The sequence below is a fragment of the Besnoitia besnoiti genome (assembly GCF_002563875.1).
Source record: "Besnoitia besnoiti strain Bb-Ger1 chromosome Unknown contig00066, whole genome shotgun sequence".
Classification (NCBI taxonomy): domain Eukaryota; phylum Apicomplexa; class Conoidasida; order Eucoccidiorida; family Sarcocystidae; genus Besnoitia; species Besnoitia besnoiti.
The window spans coordinates 1-17,697 of NW_021703960.1; the positions used below are offsets into that span (position 1 = coordinate 1).

The 17,697-nt window shown below is 36.9% G+C and overlaps 5 protein-coding genes across 5 annotated transcripts; 4 read left to right on the forward strand and 1 right to left on the reverse strand.

Annotated features, from left to right (window-relative positions):
* Positions 1-245: 245 nt before the first annotated feature.
* On the forward strand, positions 246-1,325 carry BESB_070210 (cytochrome b; the record flags this gene model as incomplete). Its single annotated transcript, XM_029365394.1, has 1 exon — positions 246-1,325. One exon carries the CDS (start codon positions 246-248, stop codon positions 1,323-1,325), a length of 1,080 nt encoding a protein of 359 aa, XP_029214852.1.
* Positions 1,326-1,361: 36 nt separating this feature from the next.
* Positions 1,362-4,476, forward strand: BESB_070220 (uncharacterized protein; the record flags this gene model as incomplete). Its single annotated transcript, XM_029365395.1, has 3 exons — positions 1,362-2,192; positions 3,540-4,035; positions 4,400-4,476. The coding sequence occupies 3 exons, from the start codon at positions 1,362-1,364 to the stop codon at positions 4,474-4,476; spliced, it is 1,404 nt and encodes a 467-aa protein (XP_029214853.1).
* Positions 4,477-6,469: 1,993 nt separating this feature from the next.
* On the forward strand, positions 6,470-7,957 carry BESB_070230 (uncharacterized protein; the record flags this gene model as incomplete). The annotated part of the gene is made up of 1 exon (XM_029365396.1): positions 6,470-7,957. The coding sequence occupies one exon, from the start codon at positions 6,470-6,472 to the stop codon at positions 7,955-7,957; it is 1,488 nt and encodes a 495-aa protein (XP_029214854.1).
* Positions 7,958-8,112: 155 nt separating this feature from the next.
* On the forward strand, positions 8,113-9,559 carry BESB_070240 (uncharacterized protein; the record flags this gene model as incomplete). The annotated part of the gene is made up of 3 exons (XM_029365397.1): positions 8,113-8,157; positions 8,622-9,117; positions 9,483-9,559. 3 exons carry the CDS (start codon positions 8,113-8,115, stop codon positions 9,557-9,559), a joined length of 618 nt encoding a protein of 205 aa, XP_029214855.1.
* A 7,239-nt stretch (positions 9,560-16,798) lies between these two features.
* BESB_070250 (cytochrome b6 subfamily protein) lies at positions 16,799-17,023 on the reverse strand (the record flags this gene model as incomplete). The annotated part of the gene is made up of 1 exon (XM_029365398.1): positions 16,799-17,023. A coding segment is annotated over one exon (225 nt), but the record flags the coding sequence as incomplete, so codon positions are not given.
* Between the last annotated feature and the right edge of the window lie 674 nt (positions 17,024-17,697).

The window sequence follows — 17,697 nt, forward strand, 5'->3', positions numbered from 1 at the left end:
GGAAGCTGGAAGACGAAATCGTTATTAAGCGCCAGGTAGTCCTGGACACTGAATCCATGAGCGTGAACATTGGATGTCACCATGGTTATAGTTACGGTACATATATAAAATCTACAGTACGATTTGAGATTTGTTACGTGACGAGCGGTGTGTTTAAGACTAGTTTACATGCGCTCATTTTAATATGTAGTTATTTAACGAAGTTCTATTGTGCTAGCATGGTTTCGAGAACACACCAAATTTCCATGAGTCTATTCCGGGCACACCTCGTCTTTTATCGGTGTGCTCTCAATCTAAATTCATCTTATAACTTTGGTTTCTTAGTTGCAATTACCTTTGTACTCCAAATAATTACAGGTATCACTTTAGCGTTCCGATATACTTCTGAAGCATCTTGTGCATTTGCTAGTGTTCAACATCTAGTTAGAGAGGTAGCAGCAGGATGGGAATTTAGGATGTTGCATGCAACAACTGCTTCTTTCGTCTTCTTGTGTATCTTAATACACATGTCTCGAGGTATGTATAACTCCAGCTATAGTTATTTAACTACTGCTTGGATGTCTGGTTTAGTTTTATATCTACTTACTATAGCCACTGCTTTCCTCGGTTATGTACTACCATGGGGACAGATGAGTTTCTGGGGTGCTACAGTCATTACTAATCTCCTTTCTCCAATACCATATTTAGTACCTTGGTTACTCGGTGGATACTATGTATCTGATGTAACATTAAAACGATTCTTTGTATTGCACTTTATATTACCTTTTGTAGGTTGCATTCTAATTGTATTACACATCTTCTATTTACATTTAAATGGTTCTAGTAACCCTGCAGGTATTGATTCCGCACTTAAAGTAGCCTTCTATCCTCATATGTTAATGACCGATGCTAAATGTCTATCCTATCTAATTGGTTTAATTTTCTTACAAACGGCTTTTGGTTTGATTGAATTATCGCACCCAGATAACTCCATACCAGTGAACCGGTTTGTAACTCCGCTTCATATCGTACCTGAATGGTACTTTTTAGCATATTATGCGGTGTTAAAAGTAATCCCATCCAAAACCGGTGGTTTGTTAGTATTTATGTCCTCTCTCATTAACTTAGCTCTTTTATCTGAAATTCGAGCTTTGAATACTCGAATGTTGATACGACAACATTTTATGACTCGAAATGTAGTCAGTGGATGGGTAATTATTTGGGTATACAGTATGATCTTCTTGATTATTATTGGTAGTGCTATTCCACAAGCGACTTATATCTTATATGGTAGATTAGCTACTATCGTATATCTTACTACCGGATTGGTTCTATGCTTATACTAAATCAATAGTTATAATGACTACAGCTTCCAAGCAAACATGATTACCGTGATATTGAAATCCAACACTTTTAGCTGTCTTAAGCAGTCCAGTGGGGTGGTGGTGTACTGCAATCATAAAGAACTTGGTTGTCTGTATCTCATAACCGGAGTCATCTTCAGTATTCTAGGAACTATAATGTCTTTGTTTATTCGATTTGAGTTATACAGTTCTGGATCGCGGATCATTTGTACAGAGACGATAGCTACTTATAATGTGATAATAACGATACATGGCCTAGCTATGATCTTTATGTTCTTAATGCCTGCTTTGTACGGAGGATATGGTAACTTCTTTGTACCAATATATATTGGTGGTTCGGAAGTCGTTTTCCCAAGAACTAACGCGATCTCCTATTTTCTAGTACCATTAGGTTCTGTGTTGTTAACTCAAAGTATTTGTTCCGAGTTTGGTAGTGGTCTTGGTTGGACAATGTATCCTCCACTAAGTACTAGCTTGATGGTGTTAAATCCAGAGGCAACTGATTGGATTATCGGAGGTCTTGCAGTACTAGGAATTAGTAGTATTTTAAGTTCTATTAACTTCCTTGGTACTTGCGTCTTCATGGGTTCTAATGCTGGTGCTAAGAACTATATTCTATATATCTGGGCTATCATATTTACTGCCCTTATGTTAGTCTTCACTCTACCTATTCTTACTGGTGGATTAGTTATGATCCTTCTTGATCTACACGTAAACACTGAATTTTATGATTCTATGTATTCTGGTGATAGTGTACTTTATCAACATCTATTCTGGTTCTTCGGACATCCAGAGTATACATCTAATTTAACCATGCTTTGGTTTGTAGTCCTGCAAGACATTATCTATGTATGCTGCTAGATTGTCTCGGTGGACAATCTATGATCTTAGCTATGGGTTGTCAAACTTTACTAGTTCCTTAGTAGGCACATCATATATGACAGTCGTCTAAGGTAGATACAGAAGCTAATATTCTCTGCTATGACTAATATATGATTGCATTTCCTACCGGTACTAAGATTTCAACTGGTGGTACCTATATGGCTAGCATACAACTACAGAGAACTGTAGATCTATGGGCATGCTCTTAGTTTATCCTATTGTTATCTAGGTGGTACTACAGGTTTAGTTATGGTAAAGCGCTGGTATGGATATTGCCCTACATGATACATACTATAATTGTAGCTCATTTCCATTTCGTATTATCTCTTGGTGCAGTACTAGCTACTATATGTGGCTTATCTTCTATAGCAGAGATATGTTCGAGATACTGTAAAATCATTCCATGTAAATACCGTGTGCTTTCCATATTAAGCATCTGGTTTGTAGTCTTCTTAGGTATATCTTATTAATTTTCATCCCTATGCATATACTTGGTTTTCAACGTTATGCCAAGAAGATACCAGATTACCCTGATTATCTTTGTTATATTTAATACATGGTGTTCAATTGGTTCTATATCCACAATAGTTATCAATCTTAACTATGCTCTGCATTAAGTATAGTGGTATCCAGCGTATATATTGAAAAACCAACATTTTGTATACAAGCTGTACGAATATCATGACATTCACTTTGGTAGTCGCCTTCTTAATGTTAGTCTGTACGGAATACACGGATCGGATTCTTGTTGGCCTGGCAACCTTGTTTAGTAACTGGATGAAACGCTTTTTACGCCTGGTATGCATGGATAATACTCGACTCTTCTATAGTTTAACCGCTACTGCTGGACTGTATATTATGTACTTACGGTAGTACTATCAAGCCTCTTCTTCCAAATAGATTTTCATGGAAAACCTAAAATTCGCATGTTTGATTGACATTTAGCCGCTAATATACAATATCCAAATATATTTATCTATCGCAGGTTCGGTCTAATGTCCTTATACTATATAGATCACATGGCTTCTGGTACTTTGAGATCATGCTAACGGCGAGAAGGGAAGATGTGTTTCAAAGAAAAAGGATGTTTAGCCGGGAAGTTAGCGTCTAAAATATATAACCGATAGTCTCAACTTAGATGCACAGATGGACATAATTAATCCTTGTACGGTTTGTACCTACTTGACTCCTCAGTTTAAGTTAAGGAGTCTCTTTGTTTACAGCTTGTACGTTACTTTCAAGGAGCATACCGTTAAATTCGATGATCTTATGTGTTCACTCAAATCGAATAAACAAAGACATTATAGTTCCTAGAATACTGAAGATGACTCCGGTTATGAGATACAGACAACCAAGTTCTTTATGATTGCAGTACACCACCACCCCACTGGACTGCTTAAGACAGCTAAAAGTGTTGGATTTCAATATCCTACACATTTAAGATTATTCCACATCGGTTATGTTCTAGGCGTAATATATGGATTCTTGTTCTCACTCATCTTAACAGCGAGAGAAAACTACTACTCAGATGCTAGTCTAATCAGTAGCATCGTACTTGGAGTTATCATCTCTGAGACAGGATTATTTATCAGCTTTTTCTGGGGAGTATATACTACGAGTTGGACTACTGGTTTAGATCTTGAAGGTCTTTGTTTACCGGATCCAAGTTCTCTTGTGCTTTTCATGACCATCATGTTAAGTGCATTAAGTATAGTGGTATCCAGCGTATATTTGAAAAACCAACATTTGTATACAAGCTGTACGAATATCATGACATTCACTTTGGTAGTCGCCTTCTTAATGTTAGTCTGTACGGAATACTTAGGACTATCTCTTTATATTAATGATAATGCATTTGGTAATGGACTTTTCATCTTAACTGGTATACATTTTAGCCATGTTATTGTTGGAGCTATCCTTGTATTCTTCACTCAAAGTATCTATAGTTCTTTAGTTACTTACATGCCTACAAGCTCTATAATGCTAAGCAAATCTAAAGGTATGTTATGCAAGATCTTTACAGAACCATTCACTATTTTATATCTACACTTTGTAGAAACCATGTGGATATTAATCCACATTACATTCTATCTCTAAATCATATAACGGTCGTAAGGTACGCCGGGATAACAGGTCAGATAATATTGGGAGTTCTAATCCTCGGATTGTATCAGCACCTCCATGTCGGCTCATTACTCCCTTGTTATTGAACAAGATTCAGTTAGGAACGCTAGTTCACCGTCAGATGTAATACGTGAGCTGGGTTAAGAACGTCTGGAGACAGTTTGTTCCCTATCTACCATATTATCTAATTGGTTTAATTTTCTTACAAACGGCTTTTGGTTTGATTGAATTATCGCACCCAGATAACTCCATACCAGTGAACCGGTTTGTAACTCCGCTTCATATCGTACCTGAATGGTACTTTTTAGCATATTATGCGGTGTTAAAAGTAATCCCATCCAAAACCGGTGGTTTGTTAGTATTTATGTTATCAACATGTCAATGAAATATCAACAACGATGAAACTTATTTGGTTAACATAACAACATAGAAGGTAAAGCTGGATTACGTTCAAACTTTACACTGGATACGTTTCAATGTTAACTTACTAAATACCATGGGAGCGAAGAGAATCTAATATGTAACTCCGTTCATGGAAATCAAAAAGAGCTTTCACGCTATCTCTAGTGCCTGTCGAGTCGCTCAAGGAAGATTTGATCCTGTATATGATTTAAGGGATGTAAAGGTGCTCAGGGTCTAACCGTCGGGCCCTGGATCCTCATATTCAAAGATAATTCTATTTAAAAGTTTTAGATAAACGACATGTGAAGAGTCGGACCAACTTTCACGCACGACGATAATTACCCGACAAGGATTTACCTACCTTTGGACCGTCATAATACAGCCGCCGTTTACATTTTACTGCACCGGGCAGGGATTATATATACCTCTACAGTGGTATTAGCAGTATCTAGTGTTGATGTAAACAGACGCTCTCCTTGTTCCACTACCTAACCATAATCTATTGTTCCAGATATTAAGGAATGTACGCTTCATATAACTACACAACGTTATGCCAAGAAGGATACCAGATTACCCTGATTATCTTTGTTATATTAATACATGGTGTTCAATTGGTTCTATATCCACAATAGTTATCATCTTAACTATGCTCTGCATTAAGTATAGTGGTATCCAGCGTATATTTGAAAAACCAACATTTGTATACAAGCTGTACGAATATCATGACATTCACTTTGGTAGTCGCCTTCTTAATGTTAGTCTGTACGGAATACTTAGGACTATCTCTTTATATTAATGATAATGCATTTGGTAATGGACTTTTCATCTTAACTGGTATACATTTTAGCCATGTTATTGTTGGAGCTATCCTTGTATTCTTCACTCAAAGTATCTATAGTTCTTTAGTTACTTACATGCCTACAAGCTCTATAATGCTAAGCAAATCTAAAGGTATGTTATGCAAGATCTTTACAGAACCATTCACTATTTTATATCTACACTTTGTAGAAACCATGTGGATATTAATCCACATTACATTCTATCTCTAAATCATATAACGGTCGTAAGGTACGCCGGGGATAACAGGTCAGATAATATTGGGAGTTCTAATCCTCGGATTGTATCAGCACCTCCATGTCGGCTCATTACTCCCTTGTTATTGAACAAGATTCAGTTAGGAACGCTAGTTCACCGTCAGATGTAATACGTGAGCTGGGTTAAGAACGTCTGGAGACAGTTTGTTCCCTATCTACCATATTATCTAATTGGTTTAATTTTCTTACAAACGGCTTTTGGTTTGATTGAATTATCGCACCCAGATAACTCCATACCAGTGAACCGGTTTTGTAACTCCGCTTCATATCGTACCTGAATGGTACTTTTTAGCATATTATGCGGTGTTAAAAGTAATCCCATCCAAAACCGGTGGTTTGTTAGTATTTATGTCCTCTCTCATTAACTTAGCTCTTTTATCTGAAATTCGAGCTTTGAATACTCGAATGTTGATACGACAAATTTTATGACTCGAAATGTAGTCAGTGGATGGGTAATTATTTGGGTATACAGTATGATCTTCTTGATTATTATTGGTAGTGCTATTCCACAAGCGACTTATATCTTATATGGTAGATTAGCTACTATCGTATATCTTACTACCGGATTGGTTCTATGCTTATACTAAATCAATAGTTATAATGGACTACAGCTTCCAAGCAAACATGATTACCGTGATATTGAAATCCAACACTTTTAGCTGTCTTAAGCAGTCCAGTGGGGTGGTGGTGTACTGCAATCATAAAGAACTTGGTTGTCTGTATCTCATAACCGGAGTCATCTTCAGTATTCTAGGAACTATAATGTCTTTGTTTATTCGATTTGAGTTATACAGTTCTGGATCGCGGATCATTTGTACAGAGACGATAGCTACTTATAATGTGATAATAACGATACATGGCCTAGCTATGATCTTTATGTTCTTAATGCCTGCTTTGTACGGAGGATATGGTAACTTCTTTGTACCAATATATATTGGTGGTTCGGAAGTCGTTTTCCCAAGAACTAACGCGATCTCCTATTTTCTAGTACCATTAGGTTCTGTGTTGTTAACTCAAAGTATTTGTTCCGAGTTTGGTAGTGGTCTTGGTTGGACAATGTATCCTCCACTAAGTACTAGCTTGATGGTGTTAAATCCAGAGGCAACTGATTGGATTATCGGAGGTCTTGCAGTACTAGGAATTAGTAGTATTTTAAGTTCTATTAACTTCCTTGGTACTTGCGTCTTCATGGGTTCTAATGCTGGTGCTAAGAACTATATTCTATATATCTGGGCTATCATATTTACTGCCCTTATGTTAGTCTTCACTCTACCTATTCTTACTGGTGGATTAGTTATGATCCTTCTTGATCTACACGTAAACACTGAATTTTATGATTCTATGTATTCTGGTGATAGTGTACTTTATCAACATCTATTCTGGTTCTTCGGACATCCAGAGGTATACATTCTAATTTTACCTGCTTTTGGTGTAGTCTCGCAGACATTATCTATGTATGCTGCTAGATCTGTCTTCGGTGGACAATCTATGATCTTAGCTATGGGTTGTATTTCTATTCTAGGTTCCTTAGTATGGGCACATCATATGATGACAGTCGGTCTAGAGGTAGATACCAGAGCTTATTTCTCTGCTATGACTATTATGATTGCAATTCCTACCGGTACTAAGATTTTCAACTGGTTAGGTACCTATATGGCTAGCCATACAACTACAAGAACTGTAGATCTATGGGCTGCTCTTAGTTTTATCCTATTGTTTACTCTAGGTGGTACTACAGGTGTAGTTATGGGTAACGCTGGTATGGATATTGCCCTACATGATACATACTATATTGTAGCTCATTTCCATTTCGTATTATCTCTTGGTGCAGTACTAGCTACTATATGTGGCTTTATCTTCTATAGCAGAGATATGTTCGGAGATACTGTAAATCTATTCCATGTAAATACCGGTGCTTCTCCATATTTAAGCATCTGGTTTGTAGTCTTCTTAGGTAGTATCTTATTAATTTTCATCCCTATGCATATACTTGGTTTCAACGTTATGCCAAGAAGGATACCAGATTACCCTGATTATCTTTGTTATATTAATACATGGTGTTCAATTGGTTCTATATCCACAATAGTTATCATCTTAACTATGCTCTGCTAATGCACTTAACATGATGGTCATGAAAAGCACAAGAGAACTTGGATCCGGTAAACAAAGACCTTCAAGATCTAAACCAGTAGTCCAACTCGTAGTATATACTCCCCAGAAAAAGGTAGTTTATATCAACCTAGGAATCCCATTTTAGTAAGTGTAACATGGAGTCTAGCTTCAGTTGTTATCTGATTGGTATTGCATGCCTGGTGACTTAGAATATGATTCTTATTAATGGGAGCACAGTTCCCTGGGTATCCAATCCAGTGCTCTGCCTTGGGCATTGAAACTAACCCACAGTTCAACCCTGTATTATAAAATCCAGTAGACTCATGTCCTTGTCGTTTATATAAATCTATTAATGCTTGTCAAGTTCCTTGTATCTAGTTAGCTCACTGCGTACTTAGGATCAGACCAAAAGAGTTCACTAATGTACTAGAAAATAGGAGATCGCGTTAGTTCTTGGGAAAACGACTTCCGAACCACCAATATATATTGGTACAAAGAAGTTACCATATCCTCCGTACAAAGCAGGCATTAAGAACATAAAGATCATAGCTAGGCCATGTATCGTTATTATCACATTATAAGTAGCTATCGTCTCTGTACAAATGATCCGCGATCCAGAACTGTATAACTCAAATCGAATAAACAAAGACATTATAGTTCCTAGAATACTGAAGATGACTCCGGTTATGAGATACAGACAACCAAGTTCTTTATGATTGCAGTACACCACCACCCCACTGGACTGCTTAAGACAGCTAAAAGTGTTGGATTTCAATATCCTACTACATTAAGATTATTCCACATCGGTTATGTTCTAGGCGTAATATATGGATTCTTGTTCTCACTCATCTTAACAGCGAGAGAAAACTACTACTCAGATGCTAGTCTAATCAGTAGCATCGTACTTGGAGTTATCATCTCTGAGACAGGATTATTTATCAGCTTTTTCTGGGGAGTATATACTACGAGTTGGACTACTGGTTTAGATCTTGAAGGTCTTTGTTTACCGGATCCAAGTTCTCTTGTGCTTTTCATGACCATCATGTTAAGTGCATTAAGTATAGTGGTATCCAGCGTATATTTGAAAAACCAACATTTGTATACAAGCTGTACGAATATCATGACATTCACTTTGGTAGTCGCCTTCTTAATGTTAGTCTGTACGGAATACTTAGGACTATCTCTTTATATTAATGATAATGCATTTGGTAATGGACTTTTCATCTTAACTGGTATACATTTTAGCCATGTTATTGTTGGAGCTATCCTTGTATTCTTCACTCAAAGTATCTATAGTTCTTTAGTTACTTACATGCCTACAAGCTCTATAATGCTAAGCAAATCTAAAGGTATGTTATGCAAGATCTTTACAGAACCATTCACTATTTTATATCTACACTTTGTAGAAACCATGTGGATATTAATCCACATTACATTCTATCTCTAAATCATATAACGGTCGTAAGGTACGCCGGGGATAACAGGTCAGATAATATTGGGAGTTCTAATCCTCGGATTGTATCAGCACCTCCATGTCGGCTCATTACTCCCTTGTTATTGAACAAGATTCAGTTAGGAACGCTAGTTCACCGTCAGATGTAATACGTGAGCTGGGTTAAGAACGTCTGGAGACAGTTTGTTCCCTATCTACCATATTATCTAATTGGTTTAATTTTCTTACAAACGGCTTTTGGTTTGATTGAATTATCGCACCCAGATAACTCCATACCAGTGAACCGGTTTGTAACTCCGCTTCATATCGTACCTGAATGGTACTTTTTAGCATATTATGCGGTGTTAAAAGTAATCCCATCCAAAACCGGTGGTTTGTTAGTATTTATGTCCTCTCTCATTAACTTAGCTCTTTTATCTGAAATTCGAGCTTTGAATACTCGAATGTTGATACGACAACATTTTATGACTCGAAATGTAGTCAGTGGATGGGTAATTATTTGGGTATACAGTATGATCTTCTTGATTATTATTGGTAAGTGCTATTCCACAAGCGACTTATATCTTATATGGTAGATTAGCTACTATCGTATATCTTACTACCGGATTGGTTCTATGCTTATACTAAATCAATAGTTATAATGACTACAGCTTCCAAGCAAACATGATTACCGTGATATTGAAATCCAACACTTTTAGCTGTCTTAAGCAGTCCAGTGGGGTGGTGGTGTACTGCAATCATAAAGAACTTGGTTGTCTGTATCTCATAACCGGAGTCATCTTCAGTATTCTAGGAACTATAATGTCTTTGTTTATTCGATTTGAGTGAACACATAAGATCATCGAATTTAACGGTATGCTCCTGAAAGTAACGGTACAAGCTGTAAACAAAGGACTCCTTAACTTAAACTGAGGAGTCAAGTAGGTACAAACCGTACAAGGATTAATTATGTCCATCTGTGCATCTAAGTTGAGACTATCGGTTATATATTTTAGACGCTAACTTCCCGGCTAAACTTTGACTTATTAAACCAGCCTGGGATCATAAAAAGTACTATGTATGGTAAGATTGAGCGTGAACATTGGATGTCACCATGGTTATAGTTACGGTACATATATAAAATCTACAGTACGATTTGAGATTTGTTACGTGACGAGCGGTGTGTTTAAGACTAGTTTACATGCGCTCATTTTAATATGTAGTTATTTAACGAAGTTCTATTGTGCTAGCATGGTTTCGAGAACACACCAAATTTCCATGAGTCTATTCCGGGCACACCTCGTCTTTTATCGGTGTGCTCTCAATCTAAATTCATCTTATAACTTTGTTTCTTAGTTGCAATTACCTTTGTACTCCAAATAATTACAGGTATCACTTTAGCGTTCCGATATACTTCTGAAGCATCTTGTGCATTTGCTAGTGTTCAACATCTAGTTAGAGAGGTAGCAGCAGGATGGGAATTTAGGATGTTGCATGCAACAACTGCTTCTTTCGTCTTCTTGTGTATCTTAATACACATGTCTCGAGGTATGTATAACTCCAGCTATAGTTATTTAACTACTGCTTGGATGTCTGGTTTAGTTTTTATATCTACTTACTATAGCCACTGCTTTCCTCGGTTATGTACTACCATGGGGACAGATGAGTTTCTGGGGTGCTACAGTCATTACTAATCTCCTTTCTCCAATACCATATTTAGTACCTTGGTTACTCGGTGGATACTATGTATCTGATGTAACATTAAAACGATTCTTTGTATTGCACTTTATATTACCTTTTGTAGGTTGCATTCTAATTGTATTACACATCTTCTATTTACATTTAAATGGTTCTAGTAACCCTGCAGGTATTGATTCCGCACTTAAAGTAGCCTTCTATCCTCATATGTTAATGACCGATGCTAAATGTCTATCCTATCTAATTGGTTTAATTTTCTTACAAACGGCTTTTGGTTTGATTGAATTATCGCACCCAGATAACTCCATACCAGTGAACCGGTTTGTAACTCCGCTTCATATCGTACCTGAATGGTACTTTTTAGCATATTATGCGGTGTTAAAAGTAATCCCATCCAAAACCGGTGGTTTGTTAGTATTTATGTTATCAACATGTCAATGAAATATCAACAACGATGAAACTTATTTGGTTAACATAACAACATAGAAGGTAAAGCTGGATTACGTTCAAACTTTACCACTGGATACGTTTCAATGTTAACTTACTAAATACCATGGGAGCGAAGAGAATCTAATATGTAACTCCGTTCATGGAAATCAAAAGAGCTTTCACTGATTGTATTTATGAAACGTGATTAGTTCACCTAGCCAACACGATCCGGTTGTTTGGGAATAATATCCCTATTTAAGGATTGATATGTGCTACAATAACACAGTCGGTACGAAGTCGAAACAAGGTAGTTGATGGTGAACCAGTGGCTGAACAAACCTTTTTATTGATTATGCTGACTTTAGTCCCGAGAAACTACAGTTCTGCTTAAACTGAGGAGTCAAGTAGGTACAAACCGTACAAGGATTAATTATGTCCATCTGTGCATCTAAGTTGAGACTATCGGTTATATATTTTAGACGCTAACTTCCCGGCTAAACTTTGACTTATTAAACCAGCCTGGGATCATAAAAGTACTATGTATGGTAAGATTGAGCGTGGACTATCGAATGAAACAATGTGCTCCAACGCTAGTCTAAGTCTCTAACATACCTTTTACCTACAACTGTACGGAACGTAACAAACCTCCAGGCAAAGAACTTGGTATTCTGTTCTAATTCCCCGTGGTAAACACAGTCAACGAATGGCGGAAGGAGCATTCATATGTTATGCAGTGTCTTAGGAGAGATACTCTAGATTTAGCATTCATCTACAGCTACGGTAACTGTTGTGTTTAAATAGCGGTTAACCTTTCCTTTTCCTTACGTACTCAGGGCATGCAATACCAATCAGATAACAACTGAAGCTAGACTCCATGTTACACTTACTAAAATGGGATTCCTAGGTTGATATAAACTACCTTTTTCTGGGAGTATATACTACGAGTTGGACTACTGGTTTAGATCTTGAAGGTCTTTGTTTACCGGATCCAAGTTCTCTTGTGCTTTTCATGACCATCATGTTAAGTGCATTAAGTATAGTGGTATCCAGCGTATATTTGAAAAACCAACATTTGTATACAAGCTGTACGAATATCATGACATTCACTTTGGTAGTCGCCTTCTTAATGTTAGTCTGTACGGAATACACGGATCGGATTCTTGTTGGCCTGGCACCTGTTTAGTAACTGGATGAACGCTTTTTACGCCTGGTATGCATGGATAATACTCGACTCTTCTATAGTTTAACCGCTACTGCTGGGACTGTATATTATGTACTTACGGTAGTACTATCAAGCCTCTTCTTCCAAATAGATTTCATGGAAAACCTAAAATTCGCATGTTTGATTGACATTTAGCCGCTAATATACAATCATCAAGATATATTTATCTATCGCAGGTTCGGTCTAATGTCCCGTTTATACTATATAGATCACATGGCTTCTGGTACTTTGAGATCATGCTAACGGCGAGAAGGGAAGTGTGTTTCAAAGAAAAGGGATGTTTAGCCGGGAAGTTAGCGTCTAAAATATATAACCGATAGTCTCCAACTTAGATGCACAGATGGACATAATTAATCCTTGTACGGTTTGTACCTACTTGACTCCTCAGTTTAAGTTAAGGAGTCCTTTGTTTACAGCTTGTACCGGTTACTTTCAGAGCATACCGTTAAATTCGATGATCTTATGTGTTCACTCAAATCGAATAAACAAAGACATTATAGTTCCTAGAATACTGAAGATGACTCCGGTTATGAGATACAGAAACACAAGTTCTTTATGATTGCAGTACACCACCACCCACTGGACTGCTTAAGACAGCTAAAAGTGTTGGATTTCAATATCACGTGTAATCATGTTTGCTTGATAGCTGTAGTCATTATAAACTATTGATTAGTATAAGCATAGAACCAATCCGGTAGTAATGATATACGATAGTATGCTAATCTACCATATAAGATATAAGTCGCTTGTGAATAGCCACTACCAATGAAATCAAGAAGATCATACTGTATACCCAAATAATTACCCATCCACTGACTACATTTCAGTCATAAAATGTTGTCGTATCAACATCGAGTATTCAAAGCTCGAATTTCATGATAAAAGAGCTATGTTTATGATAGAGGACATAAAATACTAACAAACCACCGGTTTTGGATGGATTACTTTTAACACCGCATAATATGCTAAAAAGTACCATTCAGGTACGATATGAAGCGGAGTTACAAAACCGGTTCACTGGTATGGAGTTATCTGGGTGCGATAATTCAATCAAACCAAAAGCCGTTTGTAAGAAAATTAAACCAATTAGATAGGATAGACATTTAGCATCGGTCATTAACATATGAGGATAGAAGGCTACTTTAAGTGCGGAATCAATACCTGCAGGGTTACTAGAACCATTTAAATGTAAATAGAAGATGTGTAATACAATTAGAATGCAACCTACAAAAGGTAATATAAAGTGCAATACAAAGAATCGTTTTAATGTTACATCAGATACATAGTATCCACCGAGTAACCAAGGTACTAAATATGGTATTGGAGAAAGGAGATTAGTAATGACTGTAGCACCCCAGAAACTCATCTGTCCCCATGGTAGTACATAACGAGGAAAGCAGTGGCTATAGTAAGTAGATATAAAACTAAACCAGACATCCAAGCAGTAGTTAAATAACTATAGCTGGAGTTATACATACCTCGAGACATGTGTATTAAGATACACAAGAAGACGAAAGAAGCAGTTGTTGCATGCAACATCCTAAATTCCCATCCTGCTGCTACCTCTCTAACTAGATGTTGAACACTAGCAAATGCACAAGATGCTTCAGAAGTATATCGGAACGCTAAAGTGATACCTGTAATTATTTGGAGTACAAAGGTAATTGCAACTAAGAAACCAAAGTTATAAGATGAATTTAGATTGAGAGCACACCGATAAAAGACGAGGTGTGCCCGGAATAGACTCATGGAAATTTGGTGTGTTCTCGAAACCATGCTAGCACAATAGAACTTCGTTAAATAACTACATATTAAAATGAGCGCATGTAAACTAGTCTTAAACACACCGCTCGTCACGTAACAAATCTCAAATCGTACTGTAGATTTTATATATGTACCGTAACTATAACCATGGTGACATCCAATGTTCACGCTCAATCTTACCATACATAGTACTTTTATGATCCCAGGCTTTAATAAGTCAAAGTTTAGCCGGGAAGTTAGCGTCTAAAATATATAACCGATAGTCTCAACTTAGATGCACAGATGGACATAATTAATCCTTGTACGGTTTGTACCTACTTGACTCCTCAGTTTAAGCAGAACTGTAGTTTCTCGGGACTAAAGTCAGCATAATCAATAAAAAGGTTTGTTCAGCCACTGGTTCACCATCAACTACCTTGTTTCGACTTCGTACCGACTGTGTTATTGTAGCACATATCAATCCCTTAAATAGGGATATTATTCCCAAACAACCGGATCGTGTTGGCTAGGTGAACTAATCACGTTTCATAAATACAATCAGTGAAAGCTCTTTTGATTTCCATGAACGGAGTTACATATTAGATTCTCTTCGCTCCCATGGTATTTAGTAAGTTAACATTGAAACGTATCCAGTGTAAAGTTTGAACGTAATCCAGCTTTACCTTCTATGTTGTTATGTTAACCAAATAAGTTTCATCGTTGTTGATATTTCATTGACATGTTGATAACATAAATACTAACAAACCACCGGTTTTGGATGGGATTACTTTTAACACCGCATAATATGCTAAAAAGTACCATTCAGGTACGATATGAAGCGGAGTTACAAACCGGTTCACTGGTATGGAGTTATCTGGGTGCGATAATTCAATCAAACCAAAAGCCGTTTGTAAGAAAATTAAACCAATTAGATAGGATAGACATTTAGCATCGGTCATTAACATATGAGGATAGAAGGCTACTTTAAGTGCGGAATCAATACCTGCAGGGTTACTAGAACCATTTAAATGTAAATAGAAGATGTGTAATACAATTAGAATGCAACCTACAAAAGGTAATATAAAGTGCAATACAAAGAATCGTTTTAATGTTACATCAGATACATAGTATCCACCGAGTAACCAAGGTACTAAATATGGTATTGGAGAAAGGAGATTAGTAATGACTGTAGCACCCCAGAAACTCATCTGTCCCCATGGTAGTACATAACCGAGGAAAGCAGTGGCTATAGTAAGTAGATATAAAACTAAACCAGACATCCAAGCAGTAGTTAAATAACTATAGCTGGAGTTATACATACTCGAGACATGTGTATTAAGATACACAAGAAGACGAAAGAAGCAGTTGTTGCATGCAACATCCTAAATTCCCATCCTGCTGCTACCTCTCTAACTAGATGTTGAACACTAGCAAATGCACAAGATGCTTCAGAAGTATATCGGAACGCTAAAGTGATACCTGTAATTTTTTGGAGTACAAAGGTAATTGCAACTAAGAAACCAAAGTTATAAGATGAATTTAGATTGAGAGCACACCGATAAAAGACGAGGTGTGCCCGGAATAGACTCATGGAAATTTGGTGTGCTCGAAACCATGCTAGCACAATAGAACTTCGTTAAATAACTACATATTAAAATGAGCGCATGTAAACTAGTCTTAAACACACCGCTCGTCACGTAACAAAATCTCAAATCGTACTGTAGATTTTATATATGTACCGTAACTATAACCATTGGTGACATCCAATGTTCACGCTCAATCTTACCATACATAGTACTTTTATGATCCCAGGCTGGTTTAATAAGTCAAAGTTTAGCCGGGAAGTTAGCGTCTAAAATATAACCGATAGTCTCAACTTAGATGCACAGATGGACATAATTAATCCTTGTACGGTTTGTACCTACTTGACTCCTCAGTTTAAGCAGAACTGTAGTTTTCTCGGACTAAAGTCAGCATAATCAATAAAAAGGTTTGTTCAGCCACTGGTTCACCATCAACTACCTTGTTTCGACTTCGTACCGACTGTGTTATTGTAGCACATATCAATCCCTTAAATAGGGATATTATTCCCAAACAACCGGATCGTGTTGGCTAGGTGAACTAATCACGTTTCATAAATACAATCAGTGAAAGCTCTTTTGATTTCCATGAACGGAGTTACATATTAGATTCTCTTCGCTCCCATGGTATTTAGTAAGTTAACATTGAAACGTATCCAGTGTAAAGTTTGAACGTAATCCAGCTTTACCTTCTATGTTGTTATGTTAACCAAATAAGTTTCATCGTTGTTGATATTTCATTGACATGTTGATAACATAAATACTAACAAACCACCGGTTTTGGATGGGATTACTTTTAACACCGCATAATATGCTAAAAAGTACCATTCAGGTACGATATGAAGCGGAGTTACAAACCGGTTCACTGGTATGGAGTTATCTGGGTGCGATAATTCAATCAAACCAAAAGCCGTTTGTAAGAAAATTAAACCAATTAGATAATATGGTAGATAGGGAACAAACTGTCTCCAGACGTTCTTAACCCAGCTCACGTATTACATCTGACGGTGAACTAGCGTTCCTAACTGAATCTTGTTCAATAACAAGGGAGTAATGAGCCGACATGGAGGTGCTGATACAATCCGAGGATTAGAACTCCCAATATTATCTGACCTGTTATCCCCGGCGTACCTTACGACCGTTATATGATTTAGAGATAGAATGTAATGTGGATTAATATCCACATGGTTTCTACAAAGTGTAGATATAAAATAGTGAATGGTTCTGTAAAGATCTTGCATAACATACCTTTAGATTTGCTTAGCATTATAGAGCTTGTAGGCATGTAAGTAACTAAAGAACTATAGATACTTTGAGTGAAGAATACAAGGATAGCTCCAACAATAACATGGCTAAAATGTATACCAGTTAAGATGAAAAGTCCATTACCAAATGCATTATCATTAATATAAAGAGATAGTCCTAAGTATTCCGTACAGACTAACATTAAGAAGGCGACTACCAAAGTGAATGTCATGATATTCGTACAGCTTGTATACAAATGTTGGTTTTTCAAATATACGCTGGATACCACTATACTTAATGCACTTAACATGATGGTCATGAAAAGCACAAGAGAACTTGGATCCGGTAAACAAAGACCTTCAAGATCTAAACCAGTAGTCCAACTCGTAGT